This window comes from Sceloporus undulatus, chromosome 6 (genome assembly GCF_019175285.1).
Source record: "Sceloporus undulatus isolate JIND9_A2432 ecotype Alabama chromosome 6, SceUnd_v1.1, whole genome shotgun sequence".
Taxonomy (NCBI): Eukaryota; Metazoa; Chordata; class Lepidosauria; order Squamata; family Phrynosomatidae; genus Sceloporus; species Sceloporus undulatus.
The window spans coordinates 90,970,714-90,995,677 of record NC_056527.1 but is presented as its reverse complement, the minus strand read 5'-3'; the positions used below and the strand labels follow the sequence as shown (position 1 = coordinate 90,995,677).

Sequence of the window (24,964 nt, the reverse complement as noted above, 5' to 3'; positions counted from 1 at the left end):
TGACTACAGTAAACCTATCATGGGGTTTTCTTAGCAAAGTTTTTCTGAAGAGGTTTACAATTACTTTCCCCTGAGGCTGAGAGGGGAATTGAACCCTGATCTCCAAAGTCATAGTCCAATACTCAAAGCACTACACCACATTGGCTCTTGACCTTTCTTTAGACATGATAATTTGTCAGGTCCTTCTTAAAAGGAAGCACCCAGAAATGGACACAGTAATTCACTGTGTAGCTGGACCAACTTAATGGGATTTATGTTTGTGTTAAATGTGCATATATTCCAGAGGTGATCATCTGTGCTCTTCCAGACATTTTTGACCTACTATGACCACTCATCATTGGATCTAATGGGTAGGGCCGCTGGGAGTTGCACTCCATTAACATCTTGAAGGCCACAGATCCCTTCCTCTCATACCCTTCAATATACAGTATCACACTGAAAACTCCAGTATGGTTTTTGCCCTACAGCACAAAAACACTGCTTCATCAATGCATTTGGTCAGACACTCTTCTCCGCTCCAATTTCTTCGTCTTCTCACAAGCCAGTATGCTATTTGGGATCAAACCACAGATGACCATACACAGAACAACTCACTGATTACAATTCACCAAAGCAATATGGTGTTAGACTTTATTTAAGAGAAAGTAGGAGCCTGTAGATACAACATTAAAATATACAAAACAAATTAAAGTCATTATGCTCTTAGAGAGCAGTTAGCTACAAAGAAACAGGAAACTGACTGATGTGGGAAGGAGATGGATACAAAATGGAATTTGGCATAAATAAGCTATTTGGTTATAAGGAACCAGTGCAGCTGTATACTAGCTAGGGACCTTATGGTAATCTACCCTCACCTGGTGTCCTCTAGATGCGTTGGACTATAAGTCCTAGAAGCCCTGGGCAAGCATAGCCCATGCCTCTAAATAATACTGAGGAAAAGCTTGCTTTATCACTCTCTTCCATGGACAGGTGGGCCCTGATTGATAATGCTCTTAAGCCCAACAGCTAAAACAAGAATATCAGCATCCAGGTTTTCTGTTCCCTACACCAGAGTGCCAATATCACAGTCAAACAGTCTCTGAGGAGCACTGCTTACAGCTAGAATTAAATCACTCAGTCACAAATGGGGGAGGCAAGCAAAGATACAGAGAGGACCATGTCTGTGGGCACAAAGGCTGGGAAGAGAATGTATCTGGTACTGTATAGCTGAGGATATAAAAATCTATTACAGGGAAGAAATGGGCTAGTCCAGGATTCACCAGCTGCGTGCATCCAGACATCTTGGACTATAATATGCTTAACCAGACAACTAAGGTAGGGGATTATGGGAGTTGTAGTTCAACACATATGAAGGTTGCTAGGCTGGTGAAAGCTTAGGTAGCTCAAGCAACAAAGTGTTGGGTTTGGAGAAGAGGCATCACTTTTTAAAAAATGCTTGCCTTTTGCTCCTAACATACAGTTATGATAGGGTATGGTGGCTTCAAGGGTGGACATCTACTGGAGAGACTCAGACTGAAATCTCTACTTGACCATGAAGCTCACTTGCTGACTGTGGGCCAGTCTATCGCACTGATGAATCTGCCTTGCAAGGCTGTTGTGAGGATAAAATGGAATTAGTGCCTGGGGTGGGGGTGGGGGAGGAGAAGGGAAAAATCAGGCATGCTGCCCTGGACTCCTTCAAGGAAGGGCAGCATAAAAGTGCAAATAAATAACAAGAACAATAAAAACGAACTAGAGCTAAATGCTGGCAACCAATCTGCCAACCGTTAAGCCCTGATTTCATTCTTGCTGCGCTATCTGGGCTCAAAGCCTTAAGCATAGAGAGTAAGAGATCCCTCTAGACCTGAAGCCTTGCAAGAGAAAGAGAGAGAGAGAATGGAGAGAAATCTGGACTTTCAGCTGGATGATTTGGATTCAAATCATAGTTCTGCCATGAATTTGCTCATTAGCCCTGGCAACATTATTCTGTCAATTTTTTATTATACTGTCATCAACATAAGCATCACTCTCTTACTGTTCACCATCTGTACAGCTCAAGTGACTTAGGGGTTTGAAAAATATATAGTTCCAAATCTTTGGTTCCCACCAGCCTCAAGGTCCAAGGTGACCAACTCAGCATAAGCCATGGGGTCACAGTCATCTCACCTTGCAGGACCACTGTCCCAGGTTTACGTTCATCTTCAAACCATTTGGGAAGTTTTAAAAATCAGAAATGTAAGAAATAAAATCTCCCATCTTCTGCTCGTGCTCAGCAGATAGCATCTTGCCTGCCTGTTTAGAACAATCTTATTGTCTGAATACTGAAAAAACATTTGGATGTGACTGTTAGCTGGAGGAATAAGCCTTTAGCAGCATGCTGCAAAAATGGACAGGAGACCAAGAACTACTGTTAAGGGTGCAGGGCATGAAGAGGCACTTGATCTAGCAAAATAAGACACCCCTTAATCAAAGTTTTGTACAAAAGGAAAAATACTTTTGGGGAGAAGGTGATAAATCCTTACTAACATTAAGTACAAGGGCCCTTTCTCAAGCCAAGCCAGCTCAGGCAATGAGCTGCCAGCAAGAGGGCACTCTGAGCAGCTAAAAGAGAAACCAGAATCAAGAAGCTCCTGTTGAGGCAGAGCCTGGATGGGTGAGGCCCCACAATGGTGCAAGAGAAGGAAATGTTTCATGCCAGGAAGCCAGAGTTGGTCAGCTGTCTAAGATGAACCAGTCACATGGGCGAGTTGGCACACTCAGCAGTCATCTCCATGTCAAAGACTTGCAATGATTCTGCAGAAAAAGATACAAAATAAAAAAAAAAAAGGGGGGGGATTTGATGTTATCTAGTTGCAAGCTTATTTCCATCCGAGGCCAAAAGTAGCTGAGCCTCTCCCGAGAGAAGGCAGGTTCAGGGCCTGCCCCATGCTCAGAACTGTTTGTTTTCTTTGAGTTAAACTGAATTGCTAAACTAAACTGGAATAGACTCATTGAATCAATATGATTTACATATGCATTGACTTACCATTCAGCTACTTAATTAATGGATCTAACTGTTGAGACTAGCAATTGGATTTAGGCCTTTAATTCCATAACAGCCTGGAAAATTTCTTTTTTGAACTACCATTTCCAGACAGCTTGACTGCTGGGTGATCTCTGAAAGTTCTAGTTCAAAAGAAAAAAAAAAGCACTTTTCCCATGCTGAAGCTTCTATGCATGTTCAGAAACAATATCCTAGAACAGAGTTGTACAATTCAACATCCTTGAGAAACTTTTCAGTTTCTAGCCCTTATGACTGAAAGAGAGAGATTTCCAGGACTGTAGGCAGCACACCTCCGTAATCCAAATACAGAAGTCTAGGCCATCTACTGGTAAAAAGCAAATCCCCAACACCCTGCTAAACTCATTGCCTCTTGTCTTTTCTAAAAGAAGCAAAGTATGGGAGCTAGGGTAATATCACACAAAGATGTATAATTCATACATGTCACAAGACTATGAGGTAGAATTTTAATTTTTCTTCCCCCTCCCTTTCAGGTCAGAAGAAACATGGGCCCTTAGGAAACTGCACCATGAAGCTCTTTCCCTCCTATAGTTCTTTAATGCTGAGCTTACATTGTAAACCACTTTGGATCCCACACTAAAAGAAAGGTGGGATAAAAATGACACAAATTAATAAACAAATAACAAATGCAGGAACAGAGTCCCTCCACCACCATTTCCCCATCACACACAACTGTACCAATCCACTTCCATGCTTACCAAACTGGCCACTAGCATTTCCCTCAGCGCCCTCCCCATTACTGCAAAAGGGGATCAGGGATTCAAGTGTCCGGGGAGACATGGGCAGTTCAATGGTGCTACTGCAAGTTGTTCTGGAAAGACAAAGTGGAGGGGAGAGAAAGTAAAAAAGAAGGTTCACATTATTAGTTCAGGCTACAGCTCCAGAGCCATTAAGGACCTCTACAGACTGGCATAAAGAACTGGTATGGGGCAGGCTGGGGGGCATGGTGACTGCACGTCGGCTACCCCGAATCCACCTGTCTCACCAGATGGCAGGCAGTATCACGCCACGTTTTTGGTGCAGAGTTTAAATGCATTATGCCAAAGAAGTGGCTAGGGCGCCCGTTCGGCAGTGTGAAAAGGAGCAGCTTTTTGTGGCTTCTTTTTGCACCGGGGAAAGGCCAGATCAGGATGTGGCGTGTAGTTGCCATGGCCCTGATCCAGCGAGGAAAGGGGCAGCTGCAGGTCACTCCAAAGGGGTAGTCTGTTGAGCCCCTAAATCCACTCTGTGCAGCAGTGCCTATTTAACTTTTAAACATCCATACACATTTAAAATACCTTTTGGAATGGGAATTAAGTTGAAACAATGGGAATGCTCTCTTTCTGTCCATTGTATGATGTCAGTAAAGAGTTCTTTATGGGATTTTGTTCCCATGCTGTGCACCAAGAGCAGAGAATGGGGTGGAATAAGGACAAGGTAGTCGCTTTGTGCTATGCTTAGCAGTAGCAGCCTGGCCTCCTATCAAACCTATAATGGGGCATTCTTGAGAGGGTGATTGCCTTTGCCTTCCTCTGAAGCTGAGGAAATGTGACCTCCTAAGGTTAGCCTGTGCCTTCCATGGCTGAGCAGAAATTTGAACCCTGGTCTCCCAGATTTCCAATCAAACACTCACACCAGTACACCACAATGGCTTTGAATAAATTCTCCATATTAACAAATTCTGTCTAATTGTTGTGTAGATCCTCTGTCTCCCCCAGCACTGTAAGGGAGTCCCATTCCCTTAAAATGAGAGAATACTTACGGGGTCACACAGATGAACTTGGTCTTTAGATATGGAGCAGTACCTGCTGGAGGTAGAGGAGAAATATTTTATTAGTTGGAATATGATGAAAAGCAGAAAGGAGACAGAACCACGACATATTCCAGAACTATATTAGAAATCAGATGAGTGCTGAGGAGCTTGCCTTCTTACATGCTTGTAGAAGAGGCTTTTCAACCTTTTATAGTTTTGGGGGTAGGGGCCTACACAAGCTGGAATATGACCAAATGATCGCGAACTGACAGTTTTATCTGGAGAACCCTAAAAGACTAGACTGTGGCTACAGGAGAGCCAGATTCAGCATCAGGCTCTGAGGTTCCCCACCCCTGGTAGATAGGATTGTACAGTTCGCCCTCTGTATCTATGGATTTCATATCCACGGATTCAGCCTTCAATGGCTTGAATATATCCTCCCCCACAAATAAATCCATAAAGCAAACCTTGATTTTTGGCATCTTATATAAGGGATGCCATTTCACTGTATCACTGTATGTAATAAGACATGAGCATCTACAGATTTTGGTATTCACAGATGGTTCTGGAACTGAACCGCAGCAGATACAAAGGGTCCATTATAGCCTAAAGAACCCAAAATGCACCCAGTGTGAAGCACATACTGCAAAGAAACCAGACAGGTGAATTTCCACCTTGGATCTTGTCCACAAAATATTCAGGAGAAGAGCACAGAAATCCTACAACTACCTGGGTCGGTGGCTTCAGGGTGTTCTTGGCTCTCAGGGCGACAGTATTTTCCAAAGGCCTCCTCCTTGGGGATATCAGGGTACAAGTAGACAAGTGGGGACACGAGGATGTTTGTGGCATCCATGATCTTGTAGCCCATGATAATCTCAGCAAAGGACATGCTGTTGAGCTGCTGTTTGGTGTATGGCTCCACTGACTGGATTTGAGTCTTTCCTATATCAAACGTTTACAAGAGGATTATTTTTTTTAACAAAAAATAGTATTAAAAAGGAACATCACATATAATTTCTCTCCCCCCCCCAAAGAAATGAAGAATGAAAAATGTTGCCCAATGCATATTTCTGATAAAAGTGTGGGAAGAAAAAAAAATCTTATAAACAGACAGTGTCTGTCATTGATGGAGCTATCCCTTAACCACTGGTTGAGCTGCTCTGATGTTCCTGAACTGGGGAAAGACTGTTTGTAATAAGACTACCAGTGACAGTTACATCTGCAATTAATGAGATGTCAATACGATACAGTTCCAAAGTAGAGGATAAGCTTTACAAGCAGAAGGTCCCAAATTCAGTTCTTGACACCTCCAGTTAGATGATCTCAGCAGGTCTGGGAAAGACTTTTGCGTAAGATCTTGTAGACCTATTGGTATAGGACTTTAGATCAAGAAAGTCTCAAGAGTTTGAGATATACATTGAAAGTGTTGAGACTTATGTTAGAAGGGATGCATGCAATAGATTCATGAGATTAAAAAATAAAAAAGGCCAAGAAGGGTGCATCCAATAAACTAAGCAATTTTTTTTAAAAAAAATACATATTAATAAAGTGCTGATGAAACCTACATCTGGGAATCACTCATTTAAAATAAAAATCCTTCATCCTTTCACCCAGAGAAATGCCTCTTTTGAGATGATGCCTTAACCTGTGCATAACCTGTAAAAGGAAACCTGAAGATAATATCCTATTTGGTTCAGAAATATAGGCTTTTAAATAAGCTGTGTAAAAGTTAAATTATTAACTGACTTGAACACGTGTAATTATTAGATTAGAATTAATGCAAGTAGAGTGGCAGCCCTATCAGTGTTCAAGGCTACCTTCCTTACCACTGATGTCCTTCTCCACCCATGTGAATGTGATCCCACCCTCCTTGCTGCTCTCACTAAAGCGCAACAGGAAAGTGCCAGGTGGTTTTGTGCTCAGGATTGCTCGTTCTCGCTCTTTGCTGATGAATCCCATGATATACCTGAAGAGGAGAAAGTAATCATAGAATAATAGAGTTGCTTCTTCACAGACTTTCAAACTCTCTTTTTCCTCTTCTGTGTGACAGCCCTTCAGGCAGATGAAGAGCTCGCATGCATACACACAAAGAAATGGTGCATCTACACTGCAGGATTAATGCAGTTTGACACTGCTTTAACTTCCATGACTCCATTCTAGAGTATTCTGGATTTGTAATTTAGCCTTCTCTTGTCAGAGCTCTAGTGCCACAACAAACTACAAATCCCATAGGATTCCATAGGATGGAGCCATCAAAGTTAAAACAGTGTCAAACTGCATTAATTTTGCAGTGTAGATGTGGCCTCAAGTCTTTTCTTCTCCAAGCTTAAACATAGCCCATTCCTTCAAACTTTTTAATGGGTATTGTTTTCCATGTGTCTTGTCCATCTTTGTTGACAACTTCCATCCTCGCTCCAATTTGTCTATATCCTTGTACCACCCATAAGTAGACAGAAATTATGAGTGTAATAGCAATGGCATTCCTGGAAGATGCTCACCCTTCATTCCAGAGAGCCAGGATGTACTTCTTCACCAGGTCAATGATGTTATCCAGCCAGACCCAGAAAGAGAAGCCTTTCCCTGCCATGTTCTCCTGTAGAGAGAAAACCACAAAGGAGAACCAAATAAACAAAATGCCAGATACAACCTAAGTCCCAACACCACAATTCAGATTATGAAAGATCCTACCTTACAGAACTTTGCCCATGTTATCTGACATCCAGAGTAATTGATGCCTGGCCCTGGAATGAAGAGTAAATAAAGAGCAATTAAAGACATACAGTGTTGTGCAATGTCTGCAGCAGCCTCCATTGAATATAATGTGTTAGACTACAACTCCCATCAGCAGTATACCAGGATATAAGTTCCCCAGCGTCATACTACAGCTGAAGAAACCCAAGGTCTAATCCCCTGTTCAACCATGTTACTTCAGGCCAGTCACTCTCTATCAGCTTATCCTACTTCACAGGGTTATATACTGAGAAGAAAAACTGAGTAGGGGGAACTCATATATATCACCTGAGGTTCTTTCATTGGAGAAAATGCATTTTTAAAAGGTAAATGAATTTTTAATTTTTAACCTTCACATCCTACTTGGAATTTGATTTTCACATTTTCACATTAAATTATAAGAAAAGCTTCCATTGTAATATTCAGTATTTATGTCAACACTCTGTACATATTTTACACTCATGTTTCAGTCCTCAACTGAAGGATTACTGAAATTAGATTGAACAAGACCTTTTTGGGGCTACAAGTCCCAGAATTCTCCCAGGTGAGGCTGGCTTGCAGGATTGTAAGAGTTTTAGTCCTGAATGGTAACTTTTCCTAGCTCTGGTGGATATTCCCCCAATGAGATGGACTATGAGATGAGGAGGGAATTCCTTGTAGCCATGGGTTCCAAGAAGTATAGAGTGTGTTACCAAGGAGTTTCTCAGCGAGTGTCGTCAGCTGTTCTATGCTCAGCCCTCGTTTTGTTGTTGAGGAGAACTGCCAACTGAGCACTTCTGCAACCTGGTCCCATGTGCCAATTGGTGGTTTGGTGAAAAAGTTCACATTCTGCCAAGAGAAGAAATGAAGGAATCAGAAGAAACAACAGCTCTGGTTCTCTTTTGTACTTCCAAGTTTTTGGGAAGTTTAACATACCTTGGGGTTGTTTGTCAGCATGTTGTACCACAAGATTGATGCCCAAGCATTTGGCATCTGGCAAATGTTGGAGATTACCACTACAGGAAGCGAGTGGGTCTGTGGAAAGGAAAGACAGTTGCTCTAAGCTCTTCTTTCTCTTTCTTTTTAATCTTCATTGTTTCTGCTGCATAATATATACACTCATATATTTATTTGAACCAGCCAATGAAACTATCAAGATTCTAGTCTTCAAGTATCATGAAAGCTAACTGTATTCAGGCAAGGGACTAACAGGATCCCTTCAAATGAGTTGGCAATGTTGGCATCAAAATAAAGCAAAAGAAATATGAAGGGATTGTCTACATTTGCCAGAATATTCCAGGCTGCCCTCACAGTATTCTGGTCCCAAATCCTCCCCATTATCTGCTGTGGGTCTTTGGCTAACAATGAGGGGCTGCCTTCCCACATGGTCTCTGCAAACTGGCCAGTGTCACCGTTGTGGGTGCAAGCTGCTCTGAGGTTGTAGTGAGGCACCCAGCCATGTTTTCAACACTGGGACCTTAGAGTGACTTCTGGCCATAGGGCAACTCAGCAGGGACACTTGCAGGTGCCGCATGGGAAGGGAGCCGGCCACTGTTGCTGCATTTTGCTCCATGTTTCTGGGAAACATGGAGCAAAAGGTAAAATCTTTTTAATGCAGGAAAAGGGGTGGAAACCACAAATGAGGTCTTGGCATTGTGTAAACATCCCAGACCCGGTTTGGGGCCTGTGTAATGTAAGTAGTATGCAATGAGCCCAGGGGAAATTTGGGGTTTATAAGTAATGTAGACAAGAGTGCAAGTAATGAACAGTTTAAGCTCTGTGTGTGTGCACATATGTGTTGGGAGGGGTTCCTTTCAACCAAAGTCTGGAAAGTTAGTAAAGCAATACATTACTGTTTTTCCTGTATTTGGAAGGAAAAATATATCTTGAAGAAGTAAGAAAATGCCATAAATTTGGGGGGAATGGGAAATTCCCTTCAAAAACTTCCTCAAAAGTAATGAAGCCAGTGATGTGTAGGAGTCTGAGTGCAGGATTTGGACTCTGGAGATTGGGGGTTCATTTCCCCACTCAGCCATGGAAACAGACTGGGTGACCTTGGACAAGTCACACCTTCTCAGCCTAAGAAAATCCTGTGATAGGCTTGCCTTAGGGTCACTATAAATCAGGAACGATTTGAAGACATACAACTACCACAACAAGGAATGAGTAAAGGTTAGTTGTTACTGCCCCACAACCATGACTTATTGTTGGGTCACTTTCAAAAGCAGGACTGGGTAAAGTGCACTCCTTCAGATATTGCTGGATTACAACTCCCAGCGGTCCACATCAATAGCTATGCTATTTGAAGCTTATTGAAGGCCAACATCTGGAAGACACACCTTGGTCAATCCTGTTGTAAAGGGATGTGATTACTCTGTTATCCTCAAAAGTTGCTAAAACTTCATTTCCATGTTGTTGCTTCAATAGACTATAATACGGTTAGCTCTCTAGAATTTGTACTTATTGTTTCAAGCCTGCTGTGATTTTCTAAGATAATTCTCATGGGTATTTGATAGGTGTTGCCTCATGCCAATATTCAGTCCATTTCACAAAAGCTGCTTCTTGAGTGTTACTATATATGCATATTAGGCTCTAGATTTTCAAGGTAGTTTTTAAAAATTCTGCTTAGAGTCCAGCATTACAAGAGAACGCATCTCAGGCAGAGAAGACTTCTATTCCAGTGTCAAAGAAACATTCCCATAAGTGGGTTGAATCAGGGAGTGGGCTGTCAGGCCAGTAGGCTCATTTGCAGTCCTCACCTCTAGGTCAATCTTCAGCCCTTGGTGGTAAACTTCTGTCTCAAAGGTGATGAGATGGAGCTCTTCTGTGACAATGAGAGAGGCCTAAGGAGGAAGCGACACAGGAGAAGTCAAACATTACTCCAGATTAGTGACTTTAGCATGTTGAAGCACTTGCATTTCAGGTTTCATCACTGCAACCACTATGGCTAGGTAAGGTCACCTTACCCTATCAACAAATAGGCAGAGGCCTCAGGGCTATTAAACAGTCTGAACACAGGTCTGTTCTGCAGCCAGCCCTGAGAGAAGCCAGTATTACTTTGTTTAATAAATAGCTGGCAGTAAACATTTGAGACAGCAGATAAGGTCTGAGCAGCTTTGGAAATTTCCACAGAAAAGATGTCATGGGTTGGGGAGGATAAAAACAGAAGGAATACCAGAGAGAGAGAGAGAAGGGAGATGCCCAGAGGAGATAACACTAGCATTTCACACTTGAGACACACAAGTTACTAGTCCTAGTCTAAAATATTTAACATTAAGAGGGTGATATGGCACTCACATCGCAGTTTGCTCTTCCACCATTACCACATCTTTGTTCCCGCAACGTCTGCAAGGAAGAAAAGGAGGAATTAAACACTGCAGGTTGGTTTGGACACAATACTAAAAAATCTTCTAACTAAATCAAAAACTTAGCATTCTCAGCATAGGTCTAGGTGAGTATCTGAGCTAAAGCCAATGTCAGTCCTATGAAGAACACATCCACTGAAACAAATGAGCCTTGGTAGTCACAACTAGGTGAAGCCTCATTGATTTCATTTTATGCTGGGTTAAGTTCTCTGACTCATACATTCTCCCTCTCAGGTCCTTCTCCATCACAACTGGAACCATTACCACAGAAGCTTTTGCTTCAGTTTTTATTAAATGCAGCTTATCATGGCATCTCAACCTGAATAACCTGTGGTTAATGGGAAAAAGCCAACTTCAAATAATTGTTTATCAGCTTAGATGTTTTCTAAAAACTAAGCAAACCTAATACTAACCACATTTCAGGGTGATTAAACTAAGTTGGAAGTGGAATCTTCCATTTAACGTAGTGGTGTGGTATATGAGCTCAAGGAATATTTATTTCATTTCATTTCTACCCCACCTTTCTCCCCAGAGGGACCCAAGGAGGCTCACAGATAAAACCTTTAAAATTATTATAAAATTCAAACAATTAAAACATCTATATATAAAATCACATAATATATACACAATATAAAATATAATATAAAGTCACATAAAATATACTCAAGTTAAAAACAGACTAAAAATCCACCTGTTCCATACAACCACCTTGCTATGCATTATCTACAGAAAGCCTGCCGGCTTAAAAATGTTTTTACTTGGCAGCGAAAGGTCAGCAGGGAAGGGGTGAGAATCATATAGCTCTCCAGACATTGATGAACTACAATTTCCAGTGCTCAGTGGTGAGGAATGTTGACAGCTGCAGTTGACCAACATCTAGAAAGACTCGCAATTCCTATCCCACTTGTAATACTAAACTATGGCTTAGCATTATGTGAGAATTATGTCTACATGTTCAAGGAGTAGCTTGGCTGGGGAAAGGGAAGAGAGATAAAGCAACATTGCTCACCAAATGCTTGAATTCTGCAGAAAGGCTACCATTGTTGGATTCTTCCATGTTCATCACCTTTGTGTTTGTGCCCAGGATGTTAAACTTTCGGGATCTTGATAGGCAAACGAGGGAGACAGGAAAGAAGAAATGCTTTAAGAGTGCTTATGCATTTTAAATAATCATCATTGTTGACAAACCCCAAATCTCAATAAGAGAAGATTATACTGGGGAGTCATGGGCTGAATCTTAGATCTCTTTCACACCATACAATTACAGTATTTTGAAATTTTGTTAACTGCGAAGGTTACATACTATGGAATCCTGGGATTTGTATTTTAGTGAGGTACAAAAGTTTTCTGGCTGAGAATTCTAAATACCTCCATATAACTACAAACTCCAGGATTCCACGGAAGAGAGCCATGGCACTTAACAGTGGTTTCCAAAATGCTGTATCTGAGTAGTGTGAAAGAGACCTTAAAAAGGTTGCTACAGAGTATAGTTCCTTTAACTTACCCCCGGAGGGCAGCTACTTCACCAGAATCCCTGCAAGAGAGATAAGAGAAAAAGAAATCTCACAATCAGATCAGGAGGAAATGCACATAAAGGACTGTTTTATGTTGCACAATAAAAACATCACAAAAGGTTTGAAGCAGAAGGAGAGCAGCTGCAATTTCTACCCTCCTAGTGCTTCTTTTTAAAGTGTCTGAACCTACTTGTCAATGCAGACTTTGATTTTCAGCTGGTAGTTGAGCTCTGGAAACTTAACTAGCAACCTGCAGAAGACAAAATACCCATTAATGTTTGAGGGCACCATACTCTGTATTCTATATATACACAACACAGACTTTATCTGCCTTTTATTAGCTCCAGGTTGGGATAGGTTGAGAGAAACCAACTTAACAGTAGTTGTTCGTTATCAAAAGCATTGAGGTAACAACAAGGAATGGACAAAAAATGGCACATGCCAAATGAAACTAGTTTTTGCTGCAAACTGCCAATCTTCAGGCAACAGTTTCATTATAAGCAACACTTTCCTTTATTTTACAATCTGCCAGTTGTACTTTGTAACTGCATAAGCAGATATTTAGCATCAATTCAGTGTCTTGAAAATCTCAATACTGTAATCTCATCTTTCATTTTCTTCTTCTTTAAAAGGTTGCTAATCCTTATGACTGCCTCCATGGCCTCGAAAATGAATGTGCAATCCTTGCTGACATCTGCATCACTTTCTGTCTCTTCTCAAAATGAAATATAGTTTTTTTAGAGGGGGGGATGACAATCCATATAATTTATACAGGCCACAGAATTTAGTGTCTTTTCTGCAGAATTCATATTACTTTGATGTAGACTTCTAATATATGCACACTTTTTATAGCTTGCCTACAAAGTTCTCTTCTTTACTCTAAAGGTATGTAAGAACACAGTCAACAACTCACCGCACTTTGGTTGTGAACTGTACCCCTGTTTTGATAACCAGTGGCCGATCTGGGTGCATTGGCATACAGGGTTGCCGCTCCACTACAAATGCACTGTAAGGAATGAGAGAGGAAAGAGTGGTAGGAATTGGAGGAAAAGGGTTGTCATTCAAAAGCTCCAAGCATAGCTAAAAGCTCCAGGATGTATGTTGGCATGCTTAAGGTTTTGTTCTGCATTTAAAAAGTGAAGCAATCTGTCTTGCACTTCCCAGAATACTGAAAGCATTGGAAGATATCCATCCTTTGGCTTTTGCACATCGCCAAATTCTATGAGTTTTTATTTTTGTTTTACTAAAGAAAATTGTACAACTTTCATATAAAAATACATATGTTAGATGATAATGTGTAAAGCATCTGCTTTTAGTTAAAAATGTTTAGGGTAAAAGGCAAAATGCATAAACATAATGCTGATTTTTGTGCATTAAAATAACCCTGCTTAGTGCAGAAGCAGGAATAAAGATACGTACTGATGTGCAAATAAAATCTGAAATGGACAGGACATGTTCTATCCTATCTATACATGCTATACACCCAAGAAACACAGGACATACCTCTTCATGAGATTTCTGAATAACTCCACAATTCGCTCCTCCAGCAAGGGCCGGTGCTGTACGATGGGGTCACCCTTGTATGAGACCTTCTGCTGGAGCTCCTCAAGCTTCTTGATCTGTTGACGTGTCTGAAGCTGTGACTCAGCCAGTGATGTTATCCTGAGATGAGGCAGAAGGAGGGAAGTCAATGTACATCTACAAAACTCTCCACTCCTGCCCATGTTCACTAGATCTGATCTCAATATTACATCTGAAGAGTTATGCTTCTTCTTGGAAGAGACACTGTAACATCCTGGTTTGATCCCTATAAGCTGGATAATCACTAAGCCAAGAGGTGAGAAACTTGAGGCCCTACAGATGTTTTTGGATTCCCAACTCTATCAGCCTCAGCTAGAATGACCAATGGGTGAGGGACGATGGTAGCTGCAATCCAATGCATTCTCACCCATTTTCGCAGGACTTACTCTGCTGCCACTGAAAGCCTCCAGGAGGAGCAATTCTCCCTTAGAACAAAAGACATACCCTCCCACTGTGCCTTGTTCTACCAAAAGGGGGCTGGGGCTAAAAATGGCTTTTTCAAGGCTGGAAGTGGGCCTCTAGCCATCTGTAAGTTTTTTAGGGTGAAGTTCTAGGGGCAGAAAATGGGAAAGGCAGTTCTCACCAGTTTTCTAGGCGATCAAGACAGATGTTGGGTGGGCCACCAATGCATGCAATCTGCTGCCTCCTTTTCCAGTCTGCCAGTTCCTCATCCACCAGCGTCTTTTGTACATATTCCATGGCAGACAAGAGCCCAGCCAGCTCACTTACAATCCCCTAATTGTGGGGGGAAAGGCATATATTTCATACTAGCATTTCTAGTTCACATACACACCGTTGCTTAGGGAAAGCAGTGAAATGATGACTACATGTGTGAAGCAGCTGCATGCCAGAGAGACAGCACTTTTGCATTGATTGTTACCATCTAAAACTAAGTCATACTTTCGTTCAGAGCTGGAACAGTTCCAGGGGGTGGTTCTATAACTTCAAAATATCCTAGCATGGCCACTGGCTAAGTGTTTTCCAACCTCTGCTTAGAGTATGTGCACTGAAAACATTGAGACTCAAATCCAGTCAAGAACGACTGATTTCAATAGGTCTACTCAAAATATGATTAAGTTTGGATGTGACTCAATAGTTTCAAATGCCAGTTTCCATGTGTGATAGTGAATCCTCCTGCAATAAGGTGTAGAGTTCATATTTATGCAAAGCTGACCCAGCTTTTTAAAATGAGAGACAATGTATTTCTATGGAGAGAAGTAGAGTGAGTTCCATCCTTGGAGAAAAGGGGTATATAAGTAAAATAAATAAGGCTTCTGCTTGCCAGAAGCCTCAATTCATGTCATGGAGGAAGTGCTCTGTCAAAGCTTGCTATTTTCTCCAGAGCCATATGATGCAAATCCGGTCATATCCTGCATCATTCAACTTTCCGATGCATTGTGGTTCCTGTAAGAACATGGCTGATACCAGGTATCTCCCTCCCTTCATGAGCATTTGGAACTTGGGAGGAGAATAAGTGGATAAAGAAGGAACAGGCCTTCTCACTACTGCCCTTACCCTCCTCATTTGATCAAGGGCTGTCAGCATTTGCTCCAGCTGTTGCATCTTCTGTCGGGTCACTGATTGGTTGTTCCCATTCAGATCCTGCATGTCTAAAGAGGAAACATAAAGGAAAGGAAAAACAATTTTTAACTCAGACATATCCCACGGTCCTGGAATATCCTGGATCGCCCCATTGTCCACCTATACTTTTCAGATAAGCATACTTTCAGGTAAATGGAAACCTTGCTCATTTTCAGCACTCTTTGGACACAACAGGGGTTGTTGTTGTTGTTTGGGGGAGAGGACACGTAGGTATGAACACCCCCTCCCCCATTTTGATTCTAATTTCTTTTCATTGTTTACCTTTTCCAACTTATGATGTGGTAACTATCTTCAAATGTATTTGTTTGCTCTGTGTGTGCCAGATTCAGGAGCTGATCCCAGGGAGAACTCTAATCATTCCACAAGCTTTTTCTATCTTTGATATTGGACAATTCAAAACCAGGGGCAAACGGAGTGTCTTATGTACCGGATATGCAGTTGAAAAGTCTTCATAAGGGACTGAGATGGGGCCCTCCGGGGTTTATTGGATAAAATCTCCCACTACCATTTACCACTGACTATGCTGGCCAAGGATAATGGGAGCAGCAGTACAATAGCACCAGGAGACCACACACTCCACATGTGTAATCTTTACATGTCTCTGGAAATCCCTCCTTTTGCCAGTCACTTTCAACAAAGTCCCACTCACCTCCTTGACTCTTCAAGGTCTTGTAGTTGAAGTCAAAGTCATCCTGGAGATTTTCTACTACTTTCATCTTTTGTTCAAGGTCCTGCAAGAAAGTCAGGAAGATTGCATGGGAGTCAATCTGAAATCTGGAACCAAAGAAGAAAAGCCACAGCCTCTCTCACCTACCTGCACTCTCTTCCTCACATCTTGGAGGTGTTGCTCTAGCATCTGCTGCTTCTCTGTCACCACTGCTGCTGTAGGATGGTTTGCTTGCCCACCTTGCTGCAGTGAAGGAGAAAAGGAAATACTTTTTATTGTAATACAAGAGCTTCCATTATATGTCCCAGCATATGGCCACTGTATTTACGGGGGGGGGGGAGTACAAAAGGGAACACAAGATGTGCACACAATTTGCATTTGCTAATTTAGAGTGTACATTTAGAACTAATGAATAGCACTGAAATAGAAGTATATTTTACTTTGGTAGAATTATTCCACCCGCCTCTTGGGCTTCAGATAAGTTCCATGTGCTGGTTTGAGTGCTGGACTATGACCATAAATCAAAGATGACTTGGAGGCACACAACAACAACAACAACAACAACAACAACAACAACAACAACAGGTTTACTACCAAGATTAACAGGAAAAGAATGGAGGGGTTAGGTTTGCAAGTCCATGTGATCACACATATAGTTGCTGGCTTGGTTCAAGGAGTTTCTAGGGTCAGAGAGAAGGGAGTTAAGGTCTCTGGATATCGACTTCATTTGATATGAGCGTCAGATGTGCCAAATCCATGCTTACATGCAGATGCCCTCAATTTTTACTCATAAGTAGAGTCCAATGGATTGGTTGCAACTCAGATCCTAGGGGGATTATTACAGTCTTATACATTGATCTCACATATGTTTATGCAATGTACTTTATATGTTTATGCAATGGGCTTTATTTGGACAAGCAGTTTGATTACCCATTTTCTGAAGAAGCATCTTGCCTGTACTTGGATGATGTAAATTTTAAACTAGGCATCAGCATGGCCCTCCAAATGTCATTGGTTTGCATTTTCCATCATCAAAGGAAATTAAGGACTGCTTAATGGTAATGAAACTTCCTCTGAGTTTAACTCCTATCCTAAAGCCACAGTTCTTAAACTTGTATGGATCTAGGTCTAGGACACATGTGGCTCTTATTTGCTTTTGCTATTCCAGTGCCTCCGCTGGCTCCCCTGAAATAAGCAGCACAGCAGCATAGAAAAAAAGTACTTTTCTTTTCCTGTTTGTCCGTCTTTCCCTCCCTCCTTCTTTGCTGTAATATAAGGCAAGAGCCAGTGTGGTACAGTGGTTTGAGAGTTGGACTACGACTTTGGAGACAGGAATTCAAATCCCTGCTCAACCATGGAAGCTCATTAGATAACCTTGGGCAAGTCACACCCTCTCAGCCTCAGAAAAAGGCAATGGCAAACCCCCTCTGAACAAATCTTGCCAAGAAAACTCCATGATAGCTTTGCCTTAGGGGTGCCATGCCATAAATGCATTCAAAGCAAACAAAATCAACAACAAAAAGTGAAGAGAAAATGTATGCTTGTTTTTGAGTCAAACTGTGTTTCCTGTTGCACAATTTGGTTTTTAACATGGATGTGTTCTCCCCATGTGGCCTGTTTTAAAGCAACATTGCAGATATTCCCCCTTGAGACTAGACTGCCAAAATTGCAGTGGCAACAAAAATTGTGTACTGCTCATGTTGGACTCAAGAGGGAGCAATTCCACTTCCAAAGTGCCAGATATTGCACATTTTAGGAAGGAGAAGCCCTATTTTTAAGGCAGTTGTGGGCCATAGGTAGATTTACTCTTTGGTCTCTTTCTGATAGCAGCATGGATCACTTTGTCAAGCATTAGAGAAGATTTACTCTGACTAAAGAAGTGGGATCTGGAAGCAGGAGGTAGTGTGAACAGGGGACTGGCTAGATGCATGGTGCTTCAGCGTCACAAGATCTGGTTAATCTCATAGGTACTACAAGGTCTCTCTACATACTGATTGTACAGACTAACAAGGTTATATCTTTGAATTCTACAAGATCTAGGATAGGAGATGAGCATCACTAGCACAAATGCTGCAAAAAAAATTGGAGTAAAGAGCTGTTGAAGACGGGTGAGTGAAGAGCTCATTTCCTACCCCAGATCTTGTGAAACTGAAGCAGCAGGCATCTAACTAGTGGGCATATAAGTGTTTAATTCTGGAGTCCCACTGTCAGAAAACTTTACACTTCGTTGGATGCTACTTGACCCCGAACGTCAAGGAAGCAGACTCAGTTAAAGATTTGGAGTTGATACTTTTTTTTTTACTTCAACTTCTATAGGCCCATGCTGGTAGGAGCTCTTGGAACCAGAACAGAAAGTTGCCCAACTTTGATTTACAGTGTGGTTTTTCAAGAAACCTTTATTTTAGATTGGAGTGTGAAGCAGGAAAGAGATTATTGTGTGAAAGTACAATCCTGTATCTGTTCTCAGAAGTTAGCCTAAGTTAGCCAAAGTGACATCAATGGGGCTAATTCCCAGGTTAGCATGTATATGAGTACAACTTCATTGGCACTGTAAGGGGATAGAGATGCGCCAAAATTGTGTTGTCACTAAGGAGACAATAATAAGCTGAGACGCTCCTGATACCATAAATTATGTTTAAAAAGTACAGCAACAATCTGTTGCTCTAAATGGAGGAGCTGACAGCTGTATCAGAGCTTTCTGCCCCTAAAACTCTACAAAGGCCCACACACTCTCAAAAACCATAATATAAAGACAGAGGCTTTCTTAGTAATGGCTCAGTAATGGCAGCAGTTACCTAGAGAGATGGTGGGGTCACTTTCTCTGGATGCCTTTAAAAAGAGGTTGCACAGCTACCTGCTGGGGATTCTTTAGCTGAATATTCTGGATTGAATGTAGGTCCAGGTTAGGATACAATGGCCTATGAGACACCTTTGAACTCTACTATACTGTCATCCCCAACCAGCATAGCCAGTGCTGTTCTGAACCTCAGGAGGGCAATGTGGGGAAGACTGTTTTGGTTTAAACTCCTTTCATTCTCCTTCCAATGAACAAATAAAAAAACTACATTTCAATCAGTTTCGGAGAGTTACTTATTTGGACTTTGACTCCTAGAATCCCCCAGCCAGCATGATCAACTCTTTAAAAGGAGATACCTCTAAGCTCTAATTTAAAGCCTGGTCTGAGGAGAAACATTCATGTTCTTCAGTTAGTTCAGTTCACACTCCAGCATTATATTCTAAATCTTTTTAGTATCAGCTTTCCCCAAGTTTTACAGGTATAGCATTCTTTTGGAAAACTTCCTGTAGTTTGTGTACATTGGGAAATATTCATTGCCAGGTTAAAAGGGAAAGCTTAAAGCGCAGCAGCATGCAGTGACTGGCTTGGCATGGCATTTCCTCACAGTGTTGTAAATTTTTGAAAAAGCATCAAAATGCAAGCCAAGAGAGAATCAGTCTACAAATATCCTAATCCTTAAACAGAGGAAGCAGAAGCCATGAGGGTGTGTTGATCATGTTGTGATCATGTACACACATGCACATCCAGAACTACCCAGGTGGTCCACCACCTGGCCTTTGTTTTGATACCTACAGTAGATGGCTTGCAGCAGCTGTACAGGAACCAAATGTGTGACACAGGACAAGCAAGCCAAGACAACCTGTTCTTACCTGAGCCGCTGTCGCTGCTGTCTGCAGTAACCGGTTCTCCTCCCAGAGGCAACGAGCCACAATGCGGGCAATCTCCATTGGCTTTTCCAAGTACCGGCTCTGTAAATAGAAAAATAAATCAAAGGAATGCTCACAATGTGGGCTAGGTCTTTCAAGATTAGACTTTGGGGTGTGGAAAAGATGCAAGCACCACAGCCCTGATGCTGATGCCAACCGTTTGTGAAAATTACAGTATTATTATGGTCCTCATCATGTTGCCTTTTCCCCAGGACTTTATTACACCACCCCCAATCTCACTAGAATTGTATTAATGAAGGAAAATGCATACGTATTGCTTTGGGAGCACTCTCCATGGCATGTTCCTCCATTAGCACAACTGGGCTGTGGCTGCCTCTCCTGCTCTTGACCACTTTCAGCCTTAATTGCACCTTTCTGCCTTATGTACTACTCAGCATGCCTTGTATTTGTGTGTGTGTGAAGGTGGGTTGTTTTTAAATGCAACTCCAGAGTTATATGAATGCAGTTTAACAACAAAAAAAGAGAGTAAAAACAACAACAATAACAAAAGACTGTTCTGGAATAGCAAAGAAGATGGTGGATGGAGGAAAAGAGGAGACACTGACACTTCATGACTGTGCAATCCCAGAACTGCCACAAGAGTAACTTATTGCACATGAGGACTAGCACTATATCAACACTATTGGGAGCTGATTGATCAGTTTTCGATAAATGGCAAAGTGCATGCTAACCATGCTTCAAAGATGAAGCAGCAGCAGCAAGATGGAGAAGCTGTCATGCAATAGCTATGGTGCTATTATGGAACTTTTATGGCAGTTCAAAAGCCATGTGTGATAAAATCATTAGTCTGGAACTCAAGCCAGCTTATGAAAGCAAAAAAAGCCAACCTTGATTTGAATTGTACAATGGTATACAGAGATGGGACACTTAGGTTCCCCTTCCACCAGAGGCACAACGGTACAGTGAAAAGGCAGGGTTGTACTGGTTTCAGATTCAGAGCAGCAGATGAAAAAAACATGCCGGGCGCCCAAAGAGAGCAGCCGAGAATTTATGGTCCTATAGGATGTCCTCATAAAAGTTAAATTAAGTCTGGTATGAGCCATCTTGCCAGCTAAAGGGCTTAGCAGGTCCTAAGGGCATCCTAAACCATCACTTTAGAATATGTCAGTTTAGATGGTACAGTGATCTGTGTGTGTGCATATTTGGAAAAGTTACATTTCTGGACTACAACATGCAAACTCCTGTGGTCATGCTGCCTGGGTTGTTTGGATTTTGTAGTACCATAAAGTACTTCTTCCTAGCTCTGGTTTTCCATGCACCTGTGTATTTATAGCAAGTGAAAAGAAAAGGCATACTTTGATAGGAATGTTCTCATGGCTGCCCATGAGAAATCAAAATCCCAATTAAGAGTAACAGGGGAAACAGGCATATGAACCACTAGAAAGCACACAAGTGCAAAGTTACATGGATTTAAGTCTACAAAGCAAATATAAGGAATAATACTATATTCTCTCTTGCTTTCTTGTAATAGAAATGAAAAATCAAATAGATTTTAACAATCAAATAGATTTAAATAATATAATAAATAAATAAAATTTTTATTTTTATACCGCCCTTCCAAATATCAGGGCGGTTCACAGCAGGATAAAAACAATACAATACACAATACCAAACATCCAATACATCAAAATTGTGCACAGATACAAATAAAAACAAAATAAAAACCCCGTTAGCCAATCTTCTTGCCAACAAAGAGGAAGGGAGAGCTATTAGGACTTTAATCGGGGAATGCAGCATGGAATAGGAAGGTTTTTAAATCCCTACTGAATTGAGCCAGGGAGGTGGCCAAGCGGAGCTCTGCAGGCAGCGTGTTCCAAAGGGCCGGGGCGGCGATGGAATATGTCTTCCTCGTAGTAGAGGTAAGCCTAGCCCCTGGCACCCTAAGTAAGATTTAACAAAAGTAAGATTTAACAAAAGTAACACAAATTTAATATAAATGCAAAGTGATAATCACATTAAAAGGAAAAACTGTGCAATAAAATGGAGAGTGTTGGAACTGGGCAACACTACCTGGTGTATACCAAATTCTGCATTTACATTAATAGTTGTTCTTCTAATTTATTGTGTGTAGAAAAACGTGCTGTAGCATAAAAATACACTTTATAAATCATCATTCAAAAATCTGGAGTCTTTTTCTAACTGCACCAATGGTCAAGCACTTTATTGACTATTCTCATTATTTCAGTGATTTTAAGTTTCTTATGATAAATGGAATTTATTGCTATGCATCTGATCGGACAGACCATGACACATTATTCCTACATAAAGAAATTAAGGATTTCTTCAGATTAAATATTGCTACCCCTAAAAGTTTAAGTGCTCTTTTAGATTTAATTTGCAGTTTGCAAGAAAACGTGTGAATCCATTTTACTTTCTCTGGGTCTTTGTATTTATGTGACTGTACTTTTATTTTTAGCAAGTTCCTCTCAGGAGATATGAACTTGGTTGATTCTTAAAACATTTCAAAAGATGCCATCAGCAGCTCACATACACTTGGTTGCTTAAATCAGATACCTCTTGAATTCAACCAGCCATATTTGGAGTTTTATTTGTTTGTATTTAATGGAACAGTATTTTGGAAACATTGTATGTTTTTATGGATTTTGAAGACGTATTTGTTCGGAATTGAGTTGTATGGGAGATGGTGGCTGCAATCTTGCTGCTTAGTGCCAGCTAGAGAAGACCAATGAATTATTGAAGGGCAAGTCAACACACAAGTAAATCCCATTGGTTTAATGGGTCTACTTTAGGTAGGAATAGCAACAGAATTAAAACTATTTTGTCTGATGGAAACTGAGTAAAATATGGAGGCTCCTTGTCATGACAACCAGAGTATATAAAATATCTGAGGTGGTTTGGGAGTGCTTAACATTATGGCTATCTCTTATAGTTTTATAGTTAATCTATCTGACCTTTCTTGGAAATGGCTATTTTGGCAGTTTATCAAGATGTTACAGGCAATCTGAAAAAAATAAATCAAATAGGAGACTATCTGGAAATTCATATGAAACTGTTAACCTCTTGTATCTTTTTGCATTTATATTGTTTGTTTTACTTTTATTGAATCTACAGATTGGTTTCTCATTCATCTTACTCTATGTTCTTATTATGTACACCCCCTTTGTAACTTAAACTTATATAGCAGTGCAGTTCTGTGCTTTAGGCCATTATTTGGGTTCCTGCCCACAAGAGCTATCATTTGGCTTTGATCTCTGAAATATGAAAGTTGCTAAACCAATCCTCAAATATGGTTTGTCACAACTTTTATTTCATTTTGTTTCTTCTGTTTTAAATGCTGTAACATATTTCTTTCTATAACCTCTGTAATGTTTTACTGTCTTGAGCTTTCTGTAACCTACTTTGAGGGTATCTTTGTACTAAAACCCCAGGATATTAAAATATTCCATGTAATAAACTTAATTAAACTTAATTCTAAGTAGGATTATCTGTGTGCACAATGATGTTCCAAGTCATTCAGTCTTATTTTGCAATCTCACTATAAAATGGCAGTAAGATTTATTTGTATGCACCCTCTTAGTTCAGTTTGCAATATTGTGAAGCTACACTGTGAGGTGCTCCTCCTGCATATGACAAGAAGAGGAGACTCAGGGAGATGTTTGCATGTGATACTTTAGCTTCAACTTTCTGGTAACATACTCTTTGCATTTTATGCTTCTCTTGCCACAGCTGGTCTGCCAATGTGCTTTAAAAAACAAAAACAAACCAGGAACCTTCAACAAAACAATAACAAAGGAAACCACAGTTGGTATTCGGATGACTGCAAAAGAGTCTGCTGACTATAAACAGTCTTCTTGGCATGACTACAGAAACGATACCAACTACTTTAGCAGCATCTGTTAGAGCCTGGGAAAACAATGCAAAGTTTGTGTTGCCACAAATGGTGTTGCATGAAGCATCACAGATCTAAGGCCATCACTCTCATCTCCCATGCCCATCTTCCAAATGCTGGTAGAAATTAAGCGCTAGAGACTGGCATGTCTGCCTGATCATAACAGCCTCTCTCTTGGAATTGTACCTCAACAACAACAACAAAAAAATGAGATGTGCAGAAGGATGCAGGAGCTGTTAAGAGCTGAGGGAATTTTTCTCTGTGACGTGGATAAAGTGGCTGGTGAGGGTAAGGCTGAATATCAGTAGCTGAGAAAGGGTTTTTTTTTGGGGGGGGACGGACAAATCTTGAACTGTGGGCATTTTAGCCCCAAAATGTAATGTTTCCCAAGTTCTGGTAAGCACATATATTAATATTTCAATGTGTTCAATATGTTCATGATTCTAACCATAATACAAAGTATTAGATCAGTTTTATCAGTTCTTTGTTTTGAAGATGGTGATGTGATGGCTCAGCAGAACTGAACTGTGGGTAAAACAGCCCTTGGTTTATTTTATCTATTGATTAAATATGTATCCTGCCTTCCCACCTAATGGCACTCAGATTTTTTTTTTAAAAGAAAACAACAACATCCAAGTACAGTTTTATATCTTTGCCTTTCCTCCAGTGAGCTCAAGGCAGTATACATGGCTCTTCTCCTCCCTATTCATAACAACCCTATAAGACAGATCAGGCTGCAAAAGAGTAATGGGCCTGGCTCACCCAATGGGTTTCCTAACAGAGCAGGGGGTTAGAATCTGGATCTCCCAAAGTCCCAGTCCAATATTATACGACACTAACTCTGGCGGGATACTGACCACCCAAAAAGGATGGTCTCCCGTTGCCCTGGTTTGCTCCACGGGGATGCTGCAGCCTCCAGACCATGGGTGTACAGGGCGCCGTCATTTTGACGCTGTCTCGGGAGTGAAGACAGAAACACTGAAGCCTCGTATTGATTGCTACTTCCCTCGTGCCGCTCACATACACTCTCTGAAGGAGCCTCTAAGTTTTACACTCAACCTATCCATGGGTCATGTCAAAATCCATAATTTTGGCCCCAAAATTTGCCCTTGACTTATACATGAGGTCGATTTATAGTTGAGTATATACAGTAGTCTAAA

At 41.0% G+C, this 24,964-nt stretch overlaps 1 protein-coding gene across 6 annotated transcripts in view; it reads right to left on the bottom strand.

The window, feature by feature from the left end:
* Positions 1-616: 616 nt before the first annotated feature.
* Positions 617-24,964, bottom strand: part of STAT3 (signal transducer and activator of transcription 3) — a 56,614-nt gene continuing 32,266 nt past the window's right edge. The window contains exons 4-24 of one of the 6 annotated variants that reach the window (XM_042472914.1): positions 19,877-19,975; positions 16,358-16,453; positions 16,193-16,274; positions 15,457-15,551; positions 14,525-14,676; positions 13,864-14,022; positions 13,274-13,366; positions 12,551-12,610; positions 12,351-12,380; positions 11,856-11,949; positions 10,779-10,826; positions 10,241-10,324; positions 8,418-8,516; positions 8,195-8,330; positions 7,461-7,513; positions 7,271-7,365; positions 6,590-6,738; positions 5,499-5,714; positions 4,782-4,827; positions 3,739-3,851; positions 617-2,772 (exon numbers count right to left, since the gene is read on the bottom strand). In XM_042472914.1, coding sequence (XP_042328848.1) covers positions 2,714-2,772; positions 3,739-3,851; positions 4,782-4,827; positions 5,499-5,714; positions 6,590-6,738; positions 7,271-7,365; positions 7,461-7,513; positions 8,195-8,330; positions 8,418-8,516; positions 10,241-10,324; positions 10,779-10,826; positions 11,856-11,949; positions 12,351-12,380; positions 12,551-12,610; positions 13,274-13,366; positions 13,864-14,022; positions 14,525-14,676; positions 15,457-15,551; positions 16,193-16,274; positions 16,358-16,453; positions 19,877-19,975 — 2,058 coding nt within the window. In that variant the 3' untranslated portion in view covers positions 617-2,713. The remainder of the gene's footprint in view (positions 2,773-3,738; positions 3,852-4,781; positions 4,828-5,498; positions 5,715-6,589; positions 6,739-7,270; positions 7,366-7,460; positions 7,514-8,194; positions 8,331-8,417; positions 8,517-10,240; positions 10,325-10,778; positions 10,827-11,855; positions 11,950-12,350; positions 12,381-12,550; positions 12,611-13,273; positions 13,367-13,863; positions 14,023-14,524; positions 14,677-15,456; positions 15,552-16,192; positions 16,275-16,357; positions 16,454-19,876; positions 19,976-24,964) is intronic. The other 5 variants (XM_042472915.1, XM_042472916.1, XM_042472917.1 and 2 more) reach the window with 5 other exon arrangements.